At 38.1% G+C, this 19911-nt stretch overlaps 2 protein-coding genes across 2 annotated transcripts in view; both read left to right on the top strand.

Moving 5' to 3' along the window:
* Window positions 1-15141, top strand: part of stard9 (StAR-related lipid transfer (START) domain containing 9) — a 47126-nt gene extending 31985 nt beyond the window's left edge. Inside the window, exons 22-32 of the mRNA XM_079852964.1 lie at window positions 1202-8323; window positions 9537-9737; window positions 9811-9994; window positions 10101-10241; window positions 10324-10417; window positions 10502-10668; window positions 10794-10858; window positions 10933-11135; window positions 13054-13133; window positions 13225-13383; window positions 13797-15141. Of these exons, the coding sequence (XP_079709090.1) occupies window positions 1202-8323; window positions 9537-9737; window positions 9811-9994; window positions 10101-10241; window positions 10324-10417; window positions 10502-10668; window positions 10794-10858; window positions 10933-11135; window positions 13054-13133; window positions 13225-13383; window positions 13797-13898 (8518 nt within the window). The 3' untranslated portion in view covers window positions 13899-15141. The remainder of the gene's footprint in view (window positions 1-1201; window positions 8324-9536; window positions 9738-9810; window positions 9995-10100; window positions 10242-10323; window positions 10418-10501; window positions 10669-10793; window positions 10859-10932; window positions 11136-13053; window positions 13134-13224; window positions 13384-13796) is intronic.
* A 1739-nt stretch (window positions 15142-16880) lies between these two features.
* The window catches only part of sptb (spectrin, beta, erythrocytic), a 38362-nt gene continuing 35331 nt past the window's right edge, over window positions 16881-19911 (top strand). Inside the window, exon 1 of the mRNA XM_079853425.1 lies at window positions 16881-17171. The gene's annotated coding sequence lies outside the window, so the exon portion shown is untranslated. The remainder of the gene's footprint in view (window positions 17172-19911) is intronic.

A 19911-nucleotide genomic window follows, 5' to 3' on the forward strand; every position in this document is an offset into this window, starting at 1 on the left:
CAGTTCTTTTTAACCTTTTATTCATCAAATATATTAGGCCGCAGAACTGTTTCCAACACTCATAATAAATCAGAATATTAGAATGATTTCTAAAGGATCATGTGATTGACTGGATGTCACATGTGACAATGAAGACTGGAGTAAAGATCCTGAAAATTCAGCTTTGCATCACCGAAATAAATGATAATTTAAAGTATAATAAATTGAAAACCAATTATTTTAAATTGTAATAATATATCACAATATTACATTTTTTTCTGTATTTTTGATCAAATAAATGCAGGCTTGATGAGCAGAAGAAACTTCTTTCAAAAACATTAAAAATAGTAATGTGTCCAAACTTTTGGCCTGTACTGTACATGTACAGTGAATGTGTATAGTGCGCATTTCGCGCCAATCCTGTTTAAATAACGTCACGCAGTTTTATAACAATCGCGAGATGGACAAGAAGCGTCTCGACGGTGACGGTGACAGTTAATTAAACCTGTTTTTCTCAAAATTCCGTTCCAGAAAATCAGCGATCGGCCGACTTCAGATAAACATAACTTTTGCTACCAACAAGCTATGATAAAAATAAAAACAGATTTGGAAAGGGCTTGATACCAGCTTCCATATGATATCAAAACCTGTAATAGGTAAAATTTCACCATGTGGTGGGTTTTCCCAGATCGCATCACATTTGGTCTCATTCACTAACCGTGCATATGCACAAATTTGTGTGAAATCTGCATATGAACGTTTTCACAAAACAAACATGATTCATCTAAAACTTTCACAACAGAAACCACATGTACACAAAAACCCAAATACTCTCAGGGGCATTATAGCCCAAGCTGCGAGGTTCCTCTGAATAAAATCTCAGATACGCGCATCTAGAGATGGCTAATAAGAGGTCCGTAACCTGGGTCTGTATAAAAGGTTTTATTGTGTTTGAACTGGAGACATTAGAATGAGCTGAAGAACAAATTCATGGGTGCATGTTGTGAATTAGGCAAAAAAAAGTGATATTTTTTTGTGAATAAGACCCCTGTGCCTGTTTTTTTAAGTTTACCTTGTCTAGTAGTAGTAAATTTGAATGAGCAAAGTTTTATTCATGTGAAGATAACACTTAATTTAAAATAATAATCACTATCATTACACCAAGAACAGTATATTTTGTTTTTACTTTTTTAAAAATCTATTTTCCTTTTTCTCCAAACAGCCAATTCCTTAAAAGGAATAGATCTTCTGAGTGTACAGCATCTCAAGCTGGCTTAGCTTGTCCCACTGAATGGGAATCTGATGAATGTCTCCAAGATCAAAAGATCAGAAGGCGTTCAAACACAATGCCCTCAAGATATGACCAAGTATCCTCAAGTTGGGCCAGTTTCTCAGACAGCTTCAAAAGCCCTTTAAAAGATGCAAATTCACCTGAAGCGAAAAAGGCAAAAACTGCTTCCTCAAGGTTGTTAGTCAAGAAAAGCACAAGTGACCAAGACAAGCACTGTCTGGATTCAAACACCAAAGGCACTAGAAAAGTATTACCTATAATAAAACAGAAAACTACTGTTAAGGGAACAAAGAGTCTATCTCAAGGTGGAAATAAAAGTTTAGAGACCATCCGCAAGGTTTTTTCACACTCTGTTGGTTCTGGGTTCAGGACTGCCTTGGCAAAAGTTTTCCGCAAGCCACCATCAGGCTTGAGGGGACATAGAAGTGTGAAATCTGTTAACCAAGTGATATGTCAATTTAATGAGAAGTCAAATAAAAATAAGTCTGTGAAAGACCTAGAGGAAAAACAGGAACCGTGCCCTATCAAATCAACAATGTCTTATGAAAGTTTGGAGCAGCTTAGCTCACTAAAAAATAAGCAACCAAGGCACTGGCATAGTGCAGAAGCTCTGACGAGTACCAAGCAATGTGTTGCAGTGCAAAAAGAAGCAGCTGGGTGGATGAAACAAGGTGGTGGAGAGGATCCCAATGGTTCTTCAGATTGTGATAGTATTTTCTCATTGGATTCGCTGTCGTCAGCTTATGCTACAGCTCTGTCTGAGCAGCTTCAGCAAGAGGAATATGATTCCAGTGAAGCTGAGAGTGAAGACAGTCGGATGTCTCAAGATTCTCTTGTTATGGAGAGAAGTGGAAAGCATGTAACTGTCAGACCAGTGCTCAGGTTTAAAAAAGTTCCAAGCCACTTAACCTCCCATACATTATCGGCGCCATTCAGCTCTCAGTCAATCGGCAATAAAGAGAAGATGAAAATATCCAAAGATGTACCTGCAGAGGTTTTCTGGAGCCTAAATGGTAGTCAAAAGTTGAAACCGACGAATGGCCAAGGGTCTTGTCAAGCGTCTGAATCTAGACCCTGTAGTGGTGCCAGTCTCAGAGAAACAGAGAATCCACTTGCTCTTACTGATGCTTGGTCATCCACTGACGCAGCAGACAGTCCCAGAACCATCAGGGCTTCAGGACACTTGCTCAAACAGGATCCACACACACAGAACAGTAAATGCCAAGGCTCTACTAGTCTGGATCTGTCAGACAACATGAATGTCTCAGAAAGCCAGAGCTCACCTCGCTCTGACTCCACTCAGGATGAAAATGCAACACTTGAAGAACAAAATGACACGTCCTTTGAGAATACCTTGTTGTTTGATAGCAATGAGAGTAATTCTAGTTTTATAGTTTTAGGGCAGGAGATGGATTTTAAGGAGCTGATTACCAATGCAGAACCATGTATAACTCACACAGTGTGTGATTCTACAGATATCAATCCAGATGGGGTAGCATACACAAATAAACTAACCACTGAATATGAACCACTGAATCCCATTGTGACTGAAGCTTTGGTGACTAACTCTTGTTCCAAAGATGGTGACATCTCAACAGATACTAGAATTTTAAAGTGCTTCCCAGTTAACTTGAGTAGGAAAGATTCACATATTAGTGAGGAGAACCCATCATCTTATCCAATGTACCCTGAGGATTCTTCTCTGAAGTCAAACTTAAACCTAACAATTGGTTATCAGGTTTCAACACACAACAATGCAGGAGATCCAGAAGTAAAGAACTCAAAAGCAGCACCGATTCTAAATGAACCACTCATCAATGCAAGCAATGACCATGGCAAAACCACGGGTGATGAAGAAAATAATTGTTTCTACTCAAAACAGTGCACTGAAATTGCTTGTATAAAAGATACCAACAATTATGCCTTGACAATCGAACAATCAGAAGAGCATGATGAAGAAGTTAATAGTTTTGGCAGAGATGGTAAAAGCTTTTGTGTCCAGTTGGGGTATGAGTCAGTCACTGGAACATGTAAAATGAAAGACTTTGTGGGAAATATGAAGCTATCAAAGAAAAATTATGATGTTTCAGACACTGAGACAACACTCTTAAATATGGATCAGGAACAGTCTATTTGTTCAACTATCAACAAAGAATCAGTAAAAAATGTATCTGTTTTGGAAAATGTGTTCACTAAGATGGAAAACTCTGGTCAAGAGCTTAAAGAGAAGGGAATGGAAAGTGCATCACCAACCAGTGATGCTCACAAGGATTTAATCAGCAAAGATCACATTAATATTTTTAGAAATGACAGCAGTACATATGATTGTGGATTGACACCAACAAATTGTGATAGCCTGAAATCCTCTAGGAGTCCTGAGATTAAAAACATTAATGACAACTGTAAAGAGGATACAAGAGATGCAATTCAGATTTTGGAGAGAAAGACATTCAATAACAGATATTTTCAAATGAGCAACTCTGCAATTAATGATAAAATATCAGAGGTGGTGAAAGAACACTTTAATTTGTCTCTGAGAGAAGGCTGTGGTGAAGATCACGAGTTGGACACAAAGAAAGAAAACACTTCTTTTGTTAAGCTGGATGATTTCAAGTCCAAGACAAACAACTATGAATTTGATTACAAAAGTACTCAGGATGGACATGGTGAAAATAGTAATTCCCAGCATTTCTCACATATGGCAAAATCTGAGAATTATACGGACAACACTACTGTGCACTCGGAGAATGGAACAGAATCAAGACATTCTTTGTCTATGAGGAACTCTAATGGCACAGAAGAGTTTATTGTGAGGAAGACAGAGAGAAAAGTAGAACAAGAAAGTCCAAAATGTGGATATATTAACGAAAACGTGGAGTCAGTACCATATTGTGCTATAGAGGCACAGAGCACAGATAGAGTAAATTCAAGTGAATCAGTGTCGTCTTGTGTTAAGGAAACTATTATTGGGTTGAATACATCTAGAGAGAACATTACTGTATGCACGCAACTAAGAAAGTACATTGATGCTTCAACCCCAGTTCAAAAGCCACCCTGCATGTATGCACAAGCTACTCCATCTCTTAAGCTGACAAATGGGTTTGATAAAGTCCAGAAAGATCATCAGTCCACATACCTGAATGCACAGATTGTCAACAATGAAACAAAACAAAATGAAAGTGTGCCGACCTCAGTGGAAATGCACAAATTTGATATTAAACCACTAACCCATGGACATTCAAGACTTTTGAATGAAACCAAATGTTCACTGAGTGAAAATTGTTTTGTGAAGATTTCAACTCCTGTAATGTCCAGTCAATGCCACATTCCTCAGGTGTCATTACCTACCGAAGCAACAGTAAAACATACAGTCTCAGCTTTACTCTCTGAAGAGACAGATATGGCTAACACATGTCAGCAAACCATGGAAGACAGTGCTATAACGTTACCTAATTCAGAGGTAAAAAATAAAAAAACACATTCGTATAATTTTACAACATCACGTATGGAACATTACCATTCAGCAGTGGACGAGAATTACCCTGCTCCTGAAGCCCGGCCTTTAAGCAAGCTAACGTTTTATGAATTTGGTCCAGGAAACCTTGGAAAATATACTGGTTTTGTAAGCCAAGATAAAAATTGTTCTAAACATTCCTTGGAAACCATTACCACTACTATCAATTGTAGTAGTGATAAAGACAGAGTAAGATCCGTGGAGCACATACCTAACAGTTACTCTGAAGATTTCATAAAAGATGCTACAATTTCAGATGTACACCATCAGGCATCACAAAGACCACAAATGCACAATGTGCTTAAAACCGGTGATATTGAAAAAGTTGACAAGGATCTACAATCAGAGAATCAGTCCATCTGCAAAAGTAATGATGTGAATTTTGTGATTAAATCTCAATATAACAATAGTTACCTCAAAGAGATTCAAAGTTTTGGTAACCAACCAATGGAAAAACAAGATCCATATATGCCTAAAAATAACCAGTCAAGTCACCAGTCAACTTGTAAACCTGATAAATCTGTGGCCAACCCCTCATCGACTGTTGAGGTATGTCACAGCATAAAACCAACTCCTTGCAGTCAAAATACAAAGGAATGTTATAACAGATGTAAATCTACAGACCGAGGTAGAGGAGAAAATTGCACAACAGCAGATGCTACAAAACATTTTGTTGGCAATGGCAATGATGATAGACGGAAAGGAAAACAAAAGCGATGCAGAAGGGCCCACTTTATGGCACCTCCAAGTTCATCCACTGATTCTGCACCTGATTTATCCTCAGATGAGAGTACCACATCTAAAATTCATGTTTCTCATATCAAACCTTCTTCACGGGCAAACCTGCTTGCTAGCAGACAAAATGTCCTTGGCAAACACGAAAAGCCTCCACATAACGAAAGCATTCCTTTACCTTCAAGAATTAGTCCAAGATCAGAAGAAGCACAACCAAAAGAGAGATATACCCAGCAGCCCAACACAGGAATTACACCCTCTGTGCTTGGAGTTTCCTTACGTGGAGAAGCAGAGATTGAGACAATAGCATGTCAACAAGAGCTTGGTTTCACTGAAGAAATGCAAAAGACAGAGATGATTCATTCAAAGGGCGATAAAGACATTACTTTCAGGATGAATGCTTCTTCAGAAGATATTTTAGATGTTTGTGTGAAAGACCATGCACATCCATTTGAGAAGACACAAACACAGACAAGGGATTCTGCAATGCATTTTGCTTCAAGTGATATTAACCCATTTATTCATGCAAGAAGTACTATAGGGGTGAAAACAGCAGTCCCCAAAAAGCAGGTCTTTGGAAGTGCTGCTAGTATATCCTGCCAACACTCTCCACTTAATAGTTCCAACAATAATATGACCAGGTGCTGTAGTGTAGACAATGGCCTAAATATTCAGGACCCACCTTTCAGTTCCCATTTGAGCACTTATGTAAATCATAAAGGGCTCTCTAGCACAATGAGTGGTAATGGATATTCTAGAGATCAAATTTCTTCTGAGCCTGTGCTGAAAGATGCTTCTTATTCCTCTAGTTGTTCAAATAAGCAGACCCTAACTGCTTTGAAATGCGACTCTTACAGTGGTGCCTCAGAGGAGTTACGCCACAGTTCAGGTCAAGTTGACGAAATAGTCCTGGTCTACTCCTCTGAGTATGAATCTCAGGAACATCAGAGTCCAAGCAGGTGTGATCATGGCACACAGACCATTGAGGTTAATAAGGATCTTAAAAGAAAGAGTCGTCACAGAAGAAGCAGCACCCAGACACCAGTGTCCAAACCAGGGAATAGTGCCCCAACCACATGGGCAAGTCTACAGAACATGTCTGAACATCTCTCTGACCTGATACACAACACCTCTGATCTTCTGGGGAACATACAGTGTATGCGAACAGGGGAAAGGCCACCAAAGTATGACTCTCCTAAACACTGTTTCCAGGTTTCTACTGTGCATTCTGGCAGTAACCACAAGATGGACAGTTGTACACAAACTTCATTGGATATTGGGGTCCAGACAGAGAATGCTCCAGTGTCAAAGAATGCTACGTCCCATGAAGTCAATGTTATTGTCAAAGTGATTGGCTCAGATATTTGCAATGTGTCTCAGCTAGATGGTGATGCAGAAAGTGAACAAGCCTTTGAAAGGATTAAAAGCCTGCCCGATTTACGTCCCAAAGGCTCAAAGGGAACTGACAGACAAAATTTTCAGATTCCTCCCCAAAAGGTTCTTTCATTAGAGACTATTGTGCCGAATCTGGATTCCTCCACTTTGGAAGCTTTTGAAGGTAACACTGTAGATCATTCTTATAAGAAACACTCACATATAAAGCAAAAGGATAATCAGACTTACCACAGAAATGTAGACCAGAGGACATGCTTTAATAAACACATTATGCTCATGGATCGTGCATGCTCCCCTATCCTTACAGTGAAGGCTGCAAGATACACCCAGCAAAGACAAATAAAAACAACCCATGGTTTAATAAACTATAAGACAACTGAGGGACAACATATCGCAGAGAAACAATGTTCAAAAGTATACAACATGCAATTTAAAGGTCATAAAATGTCTAAACATGAGAATATTGTACTAGCTCAGGAGAACCTTCACAGTAAAAATGCAAAAACAATATCTACATCAGTATCATCTGTGACCTTTGAAAACCAGAGTGACCTTAGTTGTCCAAATCTGAATGGATCTGACTACTCAAATAGTGTCTTTCCACGAAGCAAATGTATGCAAAATGAGAGAAATGAATACTCTTGTGAAGTTGAGGACAGGGTAATAAGTCAACCCACTATTAACTGTTCTCCATCTCACCTACAAAGAATCTCCCTCTCTCCTTCAAGCAGTACCATTGGTGTCCAACTTGCATCATCCTCAGTTCAAGTTAGACCATCTAAATTGGAAACTTCAGGAAGGCCTCATTTGTCACCTGTGAAAAGCCAGTTGAGTCACAGATCATCTGAGTATATAATAAAGTGTTGGGATCATTCGAATCAAAGTACAATGCAACAGCAGGAAGATGACGTGATGTCTCTGGTGCCAAGCGATTGCAACACAGATGTTCTGGTCAGCATCAATCCTCTGGCAGAGACCAGCATGCTCAGAGAATATCAGTGGATCCCTGATGATCTGCCCATGCACAACAAATTTACTAACTGGTCTGGCATCAGTCAGCAGTCACCATCAACGCTTAGTAAAATAAACAGACCAACTGGACATCACTTCACAAGGCTCAGTCCCAGTTACCGGCAGCCAATGGAGTCACAAAGCCCTAGTTCTGTCTATAGACCAGAGTCATCCGAGAAAGCGGATAGGAGAACACAAGAAATTGAGAAGCTGAGGAAAGAACGTGAACAGGTTTTAGCATCTGTACATCTGGATCTGAGCCCTCATCCACTGACTGTTGAACTCACAGAGGCCAGGCTGCACTACGGCCAAGGGGAAACAGACACTCTGCTTAAAATGCTCAAGTCTGGTTCTAAAGAAGTATCTTCAGCCTGTAACAAACAGGAGCTCCTTAACAGGTCTGTCTAATCTGTGATTTACGGATTTTAAGTATTTTTAAAGTTTGACAGTTGACATTTAGGGTGCTTTCACACTAGCACTTTTGGCATGTACCCGGGTTTTTTTGATGTCAGAATTTGGTTTGTTTGGATGATGTGAATGACTCCAGCAGAATGTGAATTTTTTACAACTTGTGCAATACATTTGCAGATAGATGTAAGTACCTCTCTGTGTTGATGCTTTGAAAAACAAAATCAAATGTTCAAAAGGCAAGGCAAGACAAGTTTATTTATATAGCACATTTCATACACTATGGTAATTCAAAGTGCTTTACACAGAAAGGAATTAAAATAATCACAAAATAAAAGCAAGGAAAATTAAAACAGTTGTAAAAGGAATTAAAAGAGTAAAAATATGATACATAGATAAACTTCTCATCTGGCAAAACACCGGTGCATCACAGCTCCCAGTTATACTCTGAGATTTTCCCATGGTGATTAAACTGTGACTGTGGTGTTCTTTCGGCGCCTAAGAAATCTATTGGACGTCTCTAATAGACCCAGATTTTTCCCTCTATGAATGGAATCGATCCAGTCCGCACCCCACAGAACCTCGAGTTTAATTACACGTCAAACTCACTACTCCACCACAGACCCAGGTCATCAGCATGGTTTCATCTCTCAGTTTCCCCAATTAAGTAATTTATGTTCATAATTTATTCTCAGTGCCACTTGAGTTCAGTTTAGAATCGAAAGGAGGAATACAGCGCAATCAGTCAGATGCACAGTGGATACAGTTATAAAATAATTAAAAGAGTAAAAAGATTATACATAGATAAACTTCTCATCTGGCAAATCACCGGTGTATCATATTTTGCACAGCTGCTTGTTTTACTGTGAGATATTCCCATGTTGACTGAACTGTGTCTGTGGTGTTTTTTGGCGCGCCTAAGAAATCTATTTGACGTCTCCAATAAGACCCTATTTTTCCCTAAAATCAAAGTACAAAACTGAGATGAGCAAACGCTATGCATTTTGCCGTCTCCTCCTGTGTAGTCATTAATTAGCAACACAACAAAACAAAACAAAAATACAGTGTGAACACAATCCAGTGGGTCAGGGGGAGAGAGGAACAATCAAACTCTGGTTCGGACCAACTAAGCAACTGAACCTAGTGTGAAAGCACCCTTAGTTTACAGAGCTTGTTATGAATGGAATTCTATTCTGTCATAAGGCATAGGAAGAGCATTGAAAGTTTGAGAAAAGAGAGAGAAGCCCGTCTCCAGATGTGTCGTCGTGCTCGGAGTCTCAGTCCCAGTAAGCATCGGATCCCTATAAATTCTGAGAAGGAGCAATCTCAAAGAATTGCAGGCCTGCCTAGCAGACGTCAGGAATATCTGCAGCAGCTCAGACAAGAGATTGTCGAAACCAGCAGGTGATTTGGAAATGCATTAAACAAAAGATAATATTCTACAATTCTATATACTAAACCAGATGTTCTTCCCCAGAGTTCCTGATCCACCAAGGCGGGAGGGTCAGTGTCCATCTGATATTGAGCTTCTATTGCGTGACTACAGCCGAGCCCGCGAGGAGGCAAGAGTAGAGATTGCCCGTGCACGAGATCGACTCCGTGAGAGGGCCGAACAGGAGAAGAGACGCATACAGCAGCAAGCTGTCTCGCAGGCAGTTAAGGTCAGTGGCACTTGATCATTCTTAATTCTTATAAAGTATTGCTGCCCTTTTCTTATTTAGAAATCGTTTAATATTTTCTGTCCTTTTCTCCCTGTGTCTTGCGTAGGATGACCTGCTGTTTCGCACACGCATTAGTAACAGTACTTTATGTAGTGGTTCAAACCTGAGTCTTTCCTCAGGGCCCACTTCAGGGTATAACAGCAGCAATGCTGCCATTCTGAAAGACATTACCTCACCATTAATACAGGTAGGCACCACACTAAAAAGTGTGTTTAAGTGTTATTTTAATTTAGAAAGCTATTTTTCAAGCTCTTCACCTCATTCTTCAGGTAAATGGAGCCTCAGAATTCAAAGCAAGGACTCGACCTCCTATGATCCCGTTGCAGACTTCAAAAGCTCAGCGTAGATGGCTGTCAGTCCAGGGTGAGCAATAACCCATAAACAATTGGAAACCCAGGGGCTATGCTTCGAATTCACTTAATTAATCAGATCCACTATTATCTCTAGATGTCAGCCTGGAGACATCGGTCACTGGATATGAGCCCGAGTCTTCCTCCACTCCATCATCTCCTCCCTTTGCTCGACAACGCACTCTCTCCTTTGGCTCTCCCTCGTCTATATCAACTTCATATCAGGATATCGCAGACTGCACTCTTGCCAGTGCTATCTCTGAAGTATGCTACTCCAACTTACTTAAGTATCAAAATAAATTTGCAGTAAATTTGCAACAACATAAGTTTCAAAATATGCAAGAGCATGTCAATGTGAAATACTTCATGGACTTACTTGTCTTTTTTAGGTATATTTGGCCTCTGGAGGTAATGCGAGGAATTTGCTGGCTGGGAAAGCAGCTTCTGGCTGGAGGTACACTAATATGCATTTTGTGCATGTATAAATCTTTTACATGGATTCCGTCCTCAAGTTTCATTTCTCACCAGGCATCAAGGCGTGGAGAGAGGTGTTCAAGTCTTTCACAAGGCTACTTCCAAACCTTCAGCTCATGGGTTTCTTGGAGCAGTAGAGCTGGAGAGACCTTTGGCCAGTCTTTGGTGTATTATTCGAGATCATTCAAAGACTCACCTCTACCACGAGTCTATTAAATCTGCCTGGACACGACCACTGGATGAATGCACACAACTAGGTAAATACCAGTGTACACTGTACGATTTTGCCATCTGAGACAAATTTCTGGGATTGTAAAGGATTTCTGTTGTCCTAGGGTAAACTCGTGAGTATTTGATCACCTAGTGCAGTGGTATTCAAATAGCGAACCGGTTCCGGACTCCGGCTTGGAGTTTCCATTCAGACCACGGGACATAACTGTTGCTTTTTACAAGTTCTACAGTTTAAAGTGAACAGTGTCTCATAACAACGGAGCGGTACACACCACAAGTGCTCAAGGTCGTTTAATGTGATGACCTTTCGGTGCTACATCCTCTAATATTTTTATCTAGAGCCATACGCGCTTCATTCAAGCCCTTTCTGCTTCGTGCGTGTTGCTTCTGCAGATGACACTGATATTTTAACAATAGCAGAAACATGGTGCACAGCTAAATAGATACTTTTGCTAAAATGCTGCAGAAAATGAACATGTATAAATTATTTTTATCTGTCATACAGATGACTCCGACCATTTAACTTAACCAGGTTTGTGACAAGTTAACGTGTGGCATCTTTATATGTTTTTTCCCCCCATACATTTAGCTTTATTCATTTGCATATTAAGAGCATTTCATATTAAACAGTGTTATAATTTGGAAAATTATTTAGAGATGGCAAGGGAAGACAAAAAACTATGAAATTACTAGTTAACTTTGTTTTGCGCTCATGATGAGAGCTTTGATTATTAGATTATGTACATTGTTTGTTTTTAGTAGTTTATTACTTTAGGATAAATATAAAAATGGTCCATACTTTTTTTAAGAGGTAAACCCCAGTGTTTTCTCACATCCCGAGGCCTTCTATGTGCCATACACGTGAGTGTCTAAATGTAAAAAATGAATATAAAAATAAATAAATATAAAATAATAATAATAGCCTGATAAAACATCTGATCTCACCTTTTTATATTCATGTCCAGTTGGGAGAAATATTTACTTCTTTTGGTAATATTGGTAAAAATCTTAAAAATCATCACTGCTTTGGCTCTCAGGGCCCAATGACTATTTTAAGTGTTTAGGATTTTGTCTTTTACAAAGTACAACGGCTGCCCTGATGGAAATGTATAACTTTTCCAAAAAAGTTTTGGACCTCCGCTGGCAAGGAAATGTATAGACTCTTGGAACTTTAACTGAATGCCACTGACCTAGTATGACATGTGGTTGATGAATCTAGATGGTGACGAAGTTCTGGCAGAGTCAGAAAATTTGAATCACACTCCTACATTGTGACAGCTCCTACAGCTCGTGTGCACTGAAGAACCAATAGGACTGATGAATTTCGAACATATTGTTTTCTATGGATTGCAGTGTTTTCTGTTGTGCTGACAGCGAACTTCAAACCAATGCCACTTTGTTCATTCTTAAAGTGAAATTTTGTCTGTATGGTGATTAGATTCAACTGTCGTCTTCAGCTTGAGAACACAAGTACAGAATGGTTCGGCCTGTGTGCGATACAATACCTGTGAGTTGTGTCTGAGCCGTTGTACTTTGTAAAAGACAAAATCCTAAACACTTAAAATAGTCATTGGGCCCTGAGAGCCAAAGCAGTGATGATTTTTAAGATTTTTACCAATATTACCAAAAGACATGCTGTTTGTGTGACAGGTTCGTCAACGCTGGCTAGTCTAATGCTGGCTAATCATGGCTAGATGTCTTGGCTACAATTCATTATATAGTCTGACATGAAACACTGTACACATTGCACAATCTGTCTTGTCTATGTCTTTGAGATCACATTGTACACAATCTGTCATTACATTATCTCATTGAAAAATCGTACAGTGAACAGCAGGCTTAATAGGTAAGAGAGGTAACGATTATAACTTGCCTTCAAATGCAGGCAAAAGCAAAAATGTACTCTGATTGTATTGCTTTGTCTCTGTCTTTCTCTCCAATCAGTCTATTTGTTGATGGACATATCCAACTGCCAGCTGAAACAGCCGCGGGACTTCTGCTGCCTCAGTACAGAATCTAAACAGGTGTTCTGTACACTCTTTTCTGTGAATGGCTTTATCCAAAAGTACCTTACCTTAATCACACATTCATTTTGATACATCTTTTTTTCTTTAGGATGATATGTGGGTGCTGGCCATGCAGTCTGTATTTGAGGAGACACTGCCACGTCCCAGTGTGGATACTATCCGTGGTGAGATGCTACCGAGCGCGTGGATCCTTCAACCCAGCCAGCGCAATGGTCGAGAGGTTGTCACGGTCATCTACTTGTTACAAGTAAGCTTGTTTACCCTTGTAAGCATTTACATTAGCATTATGCTTGCTTAAAGGAATAGTTCACCCAAAAATGAAAATTCTGTCATCATTCATTCACCCTCAAGTTGTTCCAACCCTGTATGAGTTTGTTTCTTCTGCTGAACACAATATAAGATATTTTGAAGAATGTCAGTAACCAAACAGTTGATGGACCCCACTGACTTCCATGGTCTTTTTTTCAATGGGTCAATGGGAACTGTTTGATTACCGACATTCTTCAAAATATCTTCTTTTGTATTCAGCAGAAGAAAGAAACTCATCAGGTATGGAACAACTTAAAGAGTGAGTAATTATGACATTTTTGGGTGAACTATCCGTTTAACTATGACGTTACCTGAGATGGTAAATAATCAATTGTCAATCGTTCCCTATAGGTAGATTTGGGAAGCCCGTCCTTGGCTGCTAGACTGCTGAATGCAGTATCTAGGAAGCAAGCAGCTGTCATAGCAGACCTTGATTCTTTCTTTTCTTTGTGACAAATCAGGTTACACATGTAGCAACAAGCACTTACACTAAAAGCCTGAAGGTTTTTGCTAAGATTTGCACCTCGTGTTCTTGCTCTTTACTTGATTCTTTTTCACATAGCACTGATGGTATGAATATTTTGTGTAACAAATTTATCTTGCCACTTAAAATATTTTCTTTATTTTTTTGTTATTATGAATATGTTTGTGGTGCCCCTATGTGCCAAAGTATTGTTTATTCTAAAAAAAATGTTGTAATACTTTGATCAATGTAAAGACCCAAAGCTATTTTTGTTTTCATTTATGTACATATTTATCACTTTATCACGATTATCACTATATATTGATTACACTAAACATAGCTTGGCTTATTGAAGGGATATTCATATCTAAACAATCCACTGTATTACAGTATTCCTTTAATGCATTGCATTGTCTTAAGCTACTTCATCAGCTGTAGAGACGTTTTTTTTAAAATCTTTTCTGTAATATGCAGTACAGTGCCTTCCATACACGTCATTTTTGTGGAGTATTTGTTGCGTGTAGCATAATTTTGTTTTTCTGTTTGTGCAAAATTTCTGTGTAATTGCCAACACAGAATTTATGACAAGTTCTATATCAGCTGAGATAGAATAGATTGACTGTCATAAAACTTATTGACTGCAAAGCAATTGTTGATATTGATACTTTCAGTATTGTCATTTTATTTTATTTTTTTAGAAATGTGTATGCAAAATGTTCTTTTAAGTTTCTTGTTTAATGAAATGCAATCAAATGTTAATAATTTTTAATATGAGTTATGCTCTACAGTGGCTTCAGCTATATAAATTATACACACATCTAGATTTGCAAGCCATTACAGTTTGACATGGTAATCAAGAGAGCCTTTGCTCAAGCACTGTAGAATGTTACAAGACCAGTGGTTTTATTTGTAACATAGACAGCTGATCTGAAGAATTATGTTGCCACTGAAACATTCAAAAAGTATACCCTATAAATGAAGGATATTTTTTTATTATAATCACATTGTTTTAATATACTGTAAAGGCCTTCTATAATATGTAATCTACTATATCTAAATGTAAAATAATTTATCATTTGATATGTTATGTGTTATTATTATATGTTTTTATGTTTGAAAATGGTCTCTTCATTATGACTTTTTTCTTTGCAAGAGCTTCCAAAATCTTAATGTCTTAATTTATGAACCAGAACATATTTTTATTAAATACATTTGGCATTTTTTATACAAGTTTCTTGTTTTCTGTCTTTATTTTAGTATTTAAAAGGATCTCACTTGAATAATAAGTGATAAGTCAGTGAACAAGTACTTGAGTGCAAGGTTAAAACCACATCAGAGAACAAAAAAAAATATTTTTTTGTTTAAATTACTTTATGTAGTTAACATATGAACTATAAAATGGGTTGTTTACATGTGTGTGTGTATATATATATATATATATATATATATATATATATATATATATATATATATATATATATATATATATATATATATATATATATTGTGTGTGTGTGTAAAATATTAATAAAGCTTTAATGGTTTTGGAAATCAGAAGTTATTACAAAGCTTCATAATGCATTTAAAATCAGATTTTTTTACACTCTGGTCTATTTGAACCTGGTGGAACATAATCTTATAAAACACTTTTCAACTAAAACGATATTGTATCTAATCAATAAATTATCATTAATGAGTGAATGTGGAAACATGTTAACGTTTTGAATGTTACTGTGTTACTACCATGTTATTACTACATTTATTAGAACATGTAATCTGAGGATTACCAGCATTAAATTCCTTTGATTTTATTTGATTTTAACTCATGACTGCTCAAAAACAATCCAAATGTAAGAAACCCACATATTAGCCTATTTCCTAACAAAACATCAATATTTTTTTAAATGTTTTCAAACGAAATATATTTTTTTTAAAATCTGCATAAATGTTCACTTTCAGTTGAAAGTTTTTTTCTTCTTCTGCTGTTCACAGATAGTTATTTATAGTTTAAATGTTTATTAGTTTATAGTAGCCTACATTTATCAGTAATTATATATTCCGTATTTTTAATGTATGATCCCGAGTTAAGAAGATGACCTCAGGATATTTGCTGTTACGAAATCACGACACTACATTTATAACTGTAAATTAAGTTGCTCAGATCTTTCTGGATTTTTATTGACTACTGGAATTACTGTGCTCGCTTCTTGTTAGGCTACTTGAATGAAGCAGTAAACGCAGATGATTTCTTAGGCCATTAGTGGGGTGAAGATGACCTCTGGTGGTGATCTGTCAACATAAATCCTAACCAAAAAACATATTTAAAAAGATAATGAGGTGATGAGGTAAGAATAATTTAATCTTTTTCAATAAAATGTCTGTTAGTTATTTAGTGCTGATTAAGGGCTGATTGTCTAATCATATCAGTAGTGTCGAATTCTGTGTCCCTAGGTGCTGTAGTAATGGTTGGGATAGGATTGGGATTAGGAGTAGGTCGGATGAGCTCGATACAGCGCAGGCCTACTAGGGTGAGATAATTTGGTGGGTCACAGAATTCAGCACAACATGGGAACTGTGGTTTGGATCTAGCCTGGGTCATTCACCGATCCCATTCCCCCTCTACCCCCGCTTTCTGCTGTCCTTTCCCAAAAATAAGGCCACAAATGTGCCTTTAACTACTCTGCCATTACACATTATAGATACAGCTAGCCTAAGTGAACTGTATAGTAGCCTAGCAAATATTTTATTGTTCAAGTGTAGTTTTGTTTTTTAATAGAACATTTAAGAAGGACTAGAAAAGCACAAACGAGCAACAAGTGTTCACCATGTAAAATAATCCTTAAAGAAAGTGCATTTAGGTAGCATGTCCTTATCGGCACTATTCGCTATTGATTCGTCGTAGTAGGCTACAGTTTTGCGGTTTTATATTTATGCTGGGCTTGTGATAGAGGCGGGCAGAATAAGGGTGGGGAACGCCATTTAAAGTCAGCGACTCTTGACAGGAATGCGCGTGCCCTGCTCTCAGGCAGCGAGCGCTCCTCCGCTCCTCTACTTTATTTATAACTCTTTGGGAGGGTCAGACAAGCGCTGAGGAGAATGAGCGACCCCGCGCGCGCTCCCTGCCCCTTCAGCAGCTCCCCACCGTGACCTACACCTCACCGCCTCTCATGGGATTATTATTGCCCTTCAAATAACGGACTTTTGTTACAAAGACATCGATAAAGAAGCGTGTCATTCTCCCGGATTGTTTTTCATTTGTATCGGTAAGTTTGTTACATGTCAAACTGTGTAGCCTATACTAGAGCTTCTGTCTTCAGGTTAGGATTCCCAATGTCATTCGATAGCCTATTAGGCGTATTTCGCTGTTTGTTTCTTGCTTTGTTTGAATTAAATTTTATATAAAAACATGTTTAATATCCCACTGACAGGTCTGATTATTGTTTGTGAAAGTATCGCAGTCTTATGGGAAGAGCAGCAACCTGTTGTGCACTGAACAATGTGTGAGCAGGAGAAAACATACTGAATACAAAACGATGCAAAAATGTCAGAACTGCTTTGAGAACTTTTGTCTTATGAAAGTTCAATTCTATTACAACATTCATCTCTCATACTTTGCTTTCTTTTACATGATCAAAACTGTGAGCAACTCTTTTGTCCTCCTAGGTCCAAGCTGGTAACCACACTGGACCAGCAACAAACCAGCTTGTCATATAAGTTTAAGTCAAGCTAGATTTTGAAACATAATGACTGGTCAACCAGTGAATTACCAGTTTGGGCTGCTAAAACCAGCTACAATTTTCCAACTTTTGCCTGCTCTTTGTTTCTCATTGAATAAACAAAAGAAAGCAGTTTCTCAATATTAGCGAAAGAAAAACAGCTGTCACTACATCTTTGTTTCAACTTCACCTTATAGGGAGAACTGCCATGATGTAAACACCATTACTTACTGCTCATAACTTCACTATATGACCATAAAGTTCATTTCAGGAATAGTTTTGCATTATGCTGTCTGTTCTGCTTGCCTGAAGATCACTGTTGTGCTTAACTTACTGCACCTTTAAAGGAATAGTTCATTCACTTTGTTTTCGTTTCATTGTGGTATGGAAAAGAGCAGAGTGAACATTCTTTAAAACATCTCTGTGTTTTACAGTAGAAAGAAGGTCGTACGGGTTTGGAATGGCATACATGACAGAATATTAGTTGTTGGAAACTTATTTCTTTAAGTTGGTGTATGTACCCACAATTTACTTTCCGTAATCTAATTAAAACAAAGAATACTCTGGTGCCATAGCGCCATGGGTTCAGCTGTTCCTAAAGTAACATGGTACACAGGGTGCGTCATGATTCGCACCACACCTTGCGGCCTCTCCCTCACACATGCATGAAATACCCTGCTGTGTTGGCTTCCTGACACCCTTTCAGCTTTGGATGCAGAATTTGAGCGAAAACACACTGTGACATTATCATGTCAGTGATGGATATCATATCATTAGCTAGAAATTTAAATTTTTATTTTACAGTTATTGCCATATACTGTTATTTTAATGACCTAAATATTAAAATGTATCCAATTCTCTAGCATATAGATGTATAATAATTTAAAGGTCACCCAGAAATGAATAAAGTAAAGTATGTGCAAATGCAAATGAGATTTAAAAGGATAATTCACCCAAAAATTCGCCCTCAAGTTCCAAACCTGTATGAGTTTCTATCTTATGTTGAACACAAACGAAGATATTTTAAAGAATGTTGGTAATCAAAAAGTGAACTATCCCTATAGGAGCTTCTGCAGAGGGTACGTTTTTAAGTGAACAACAACTTAAACTTCAATCTGTTACTCACACAAAGCTATCATATAAAGCAAATCATACTTTTATGGTGCTTTCTGACATATGCAGCTTGACAGTGCCGGGTCACTATACGTGTACATCATATGGAAAAAGAGCAGCATTTATATTGTTTAGAATTTCTGCTTTTGTGTTCTATTGAAGGAAGAAAGTCATACAGGTTTGGAATGCCAATGACATGATTTTCTTTTTTATGTGAAGCAGTCCTATAAAGCTGTCCCTTCTGTCTCTCTCTTTCAGTTAAGATAGTGGAAACTTTGTCATAAACTGTATGTGTGCATGTGAGCACATTGCAGAGACACCGTACGCAGAGAGAGCAGCAAAGTTGTGTCTCTTGTGATAACGGGTTTCCCGCTGGTGGGTGGAGAATAGTTCTCTGATAACATCCCCCCTGCGTTGGACTGATAGAGAGAGAGAACCACCATCATCCTTCTTTCTGAGACCTGTTAGATTCTTCTCTTTCCTCAGTTTCTTTATCTGTCTGTTGATTGTCATAGATTTTTGATTATATATTTATAATTGACATCTCCACCCCTAGCACTGTGTCAGTACACTAACCCTGATGACCTACTAGAAACAGTAACATTACAGTAGGTGAATTTCATTCGGTACAGTGCTTTTTAATGGCCTAGATATTTGGAGCCAACTAGAGCAGAAGCTTTGGATTGTCTGAAGCAGTTCACTGCTAATGTTTAGCTAAGCATTTTCCCCCCAATTATATATATTTTTTATTATTTCAAAAAAGGACAGTGTACATTAATCAACATTCATTAATGTAAATGTACCCAAATTAGTCCAAAGGCTAGTTTTCATTGGTAGTCCCCAATGAAATAGATCTACATCTAATAGATACATCTAATAGCCATTGGCCAGATGTCATTAGGCGTAAAAACTAAAATAAAAGAAAAGAGAGAAAATGTTATTGCAAGGAAAAACGCAAGCAAATATCTAATCACGTAGTGTATGACGAAGTAGGAAAATTTGTGAAGGGTGCTCTTCGCATTCTCTTGCTCAGAGGGGTTGCCCAGCCCCGCGTTCAGGGCGATAAGACTACACATGAGCAACATGCCTCACAAAGATAGAACTATCTTAGCAGCTAACCTTCACCCGCCATTCCACAGTAGCACGCGCAAATACACACCCTCATTACGACTGA

This window comes from Squalius cephalus, assembly GCF_949319135.1.
Source record: "Squalius cephalus genome assembly, chromosome: 20".
NCBI classification, from domain to species: Eukaryota; Metazoa; Chordata; class Actinopteri; order Cypriniformes; family Leuciscidae; genus Squalius; species Squalius cephalus.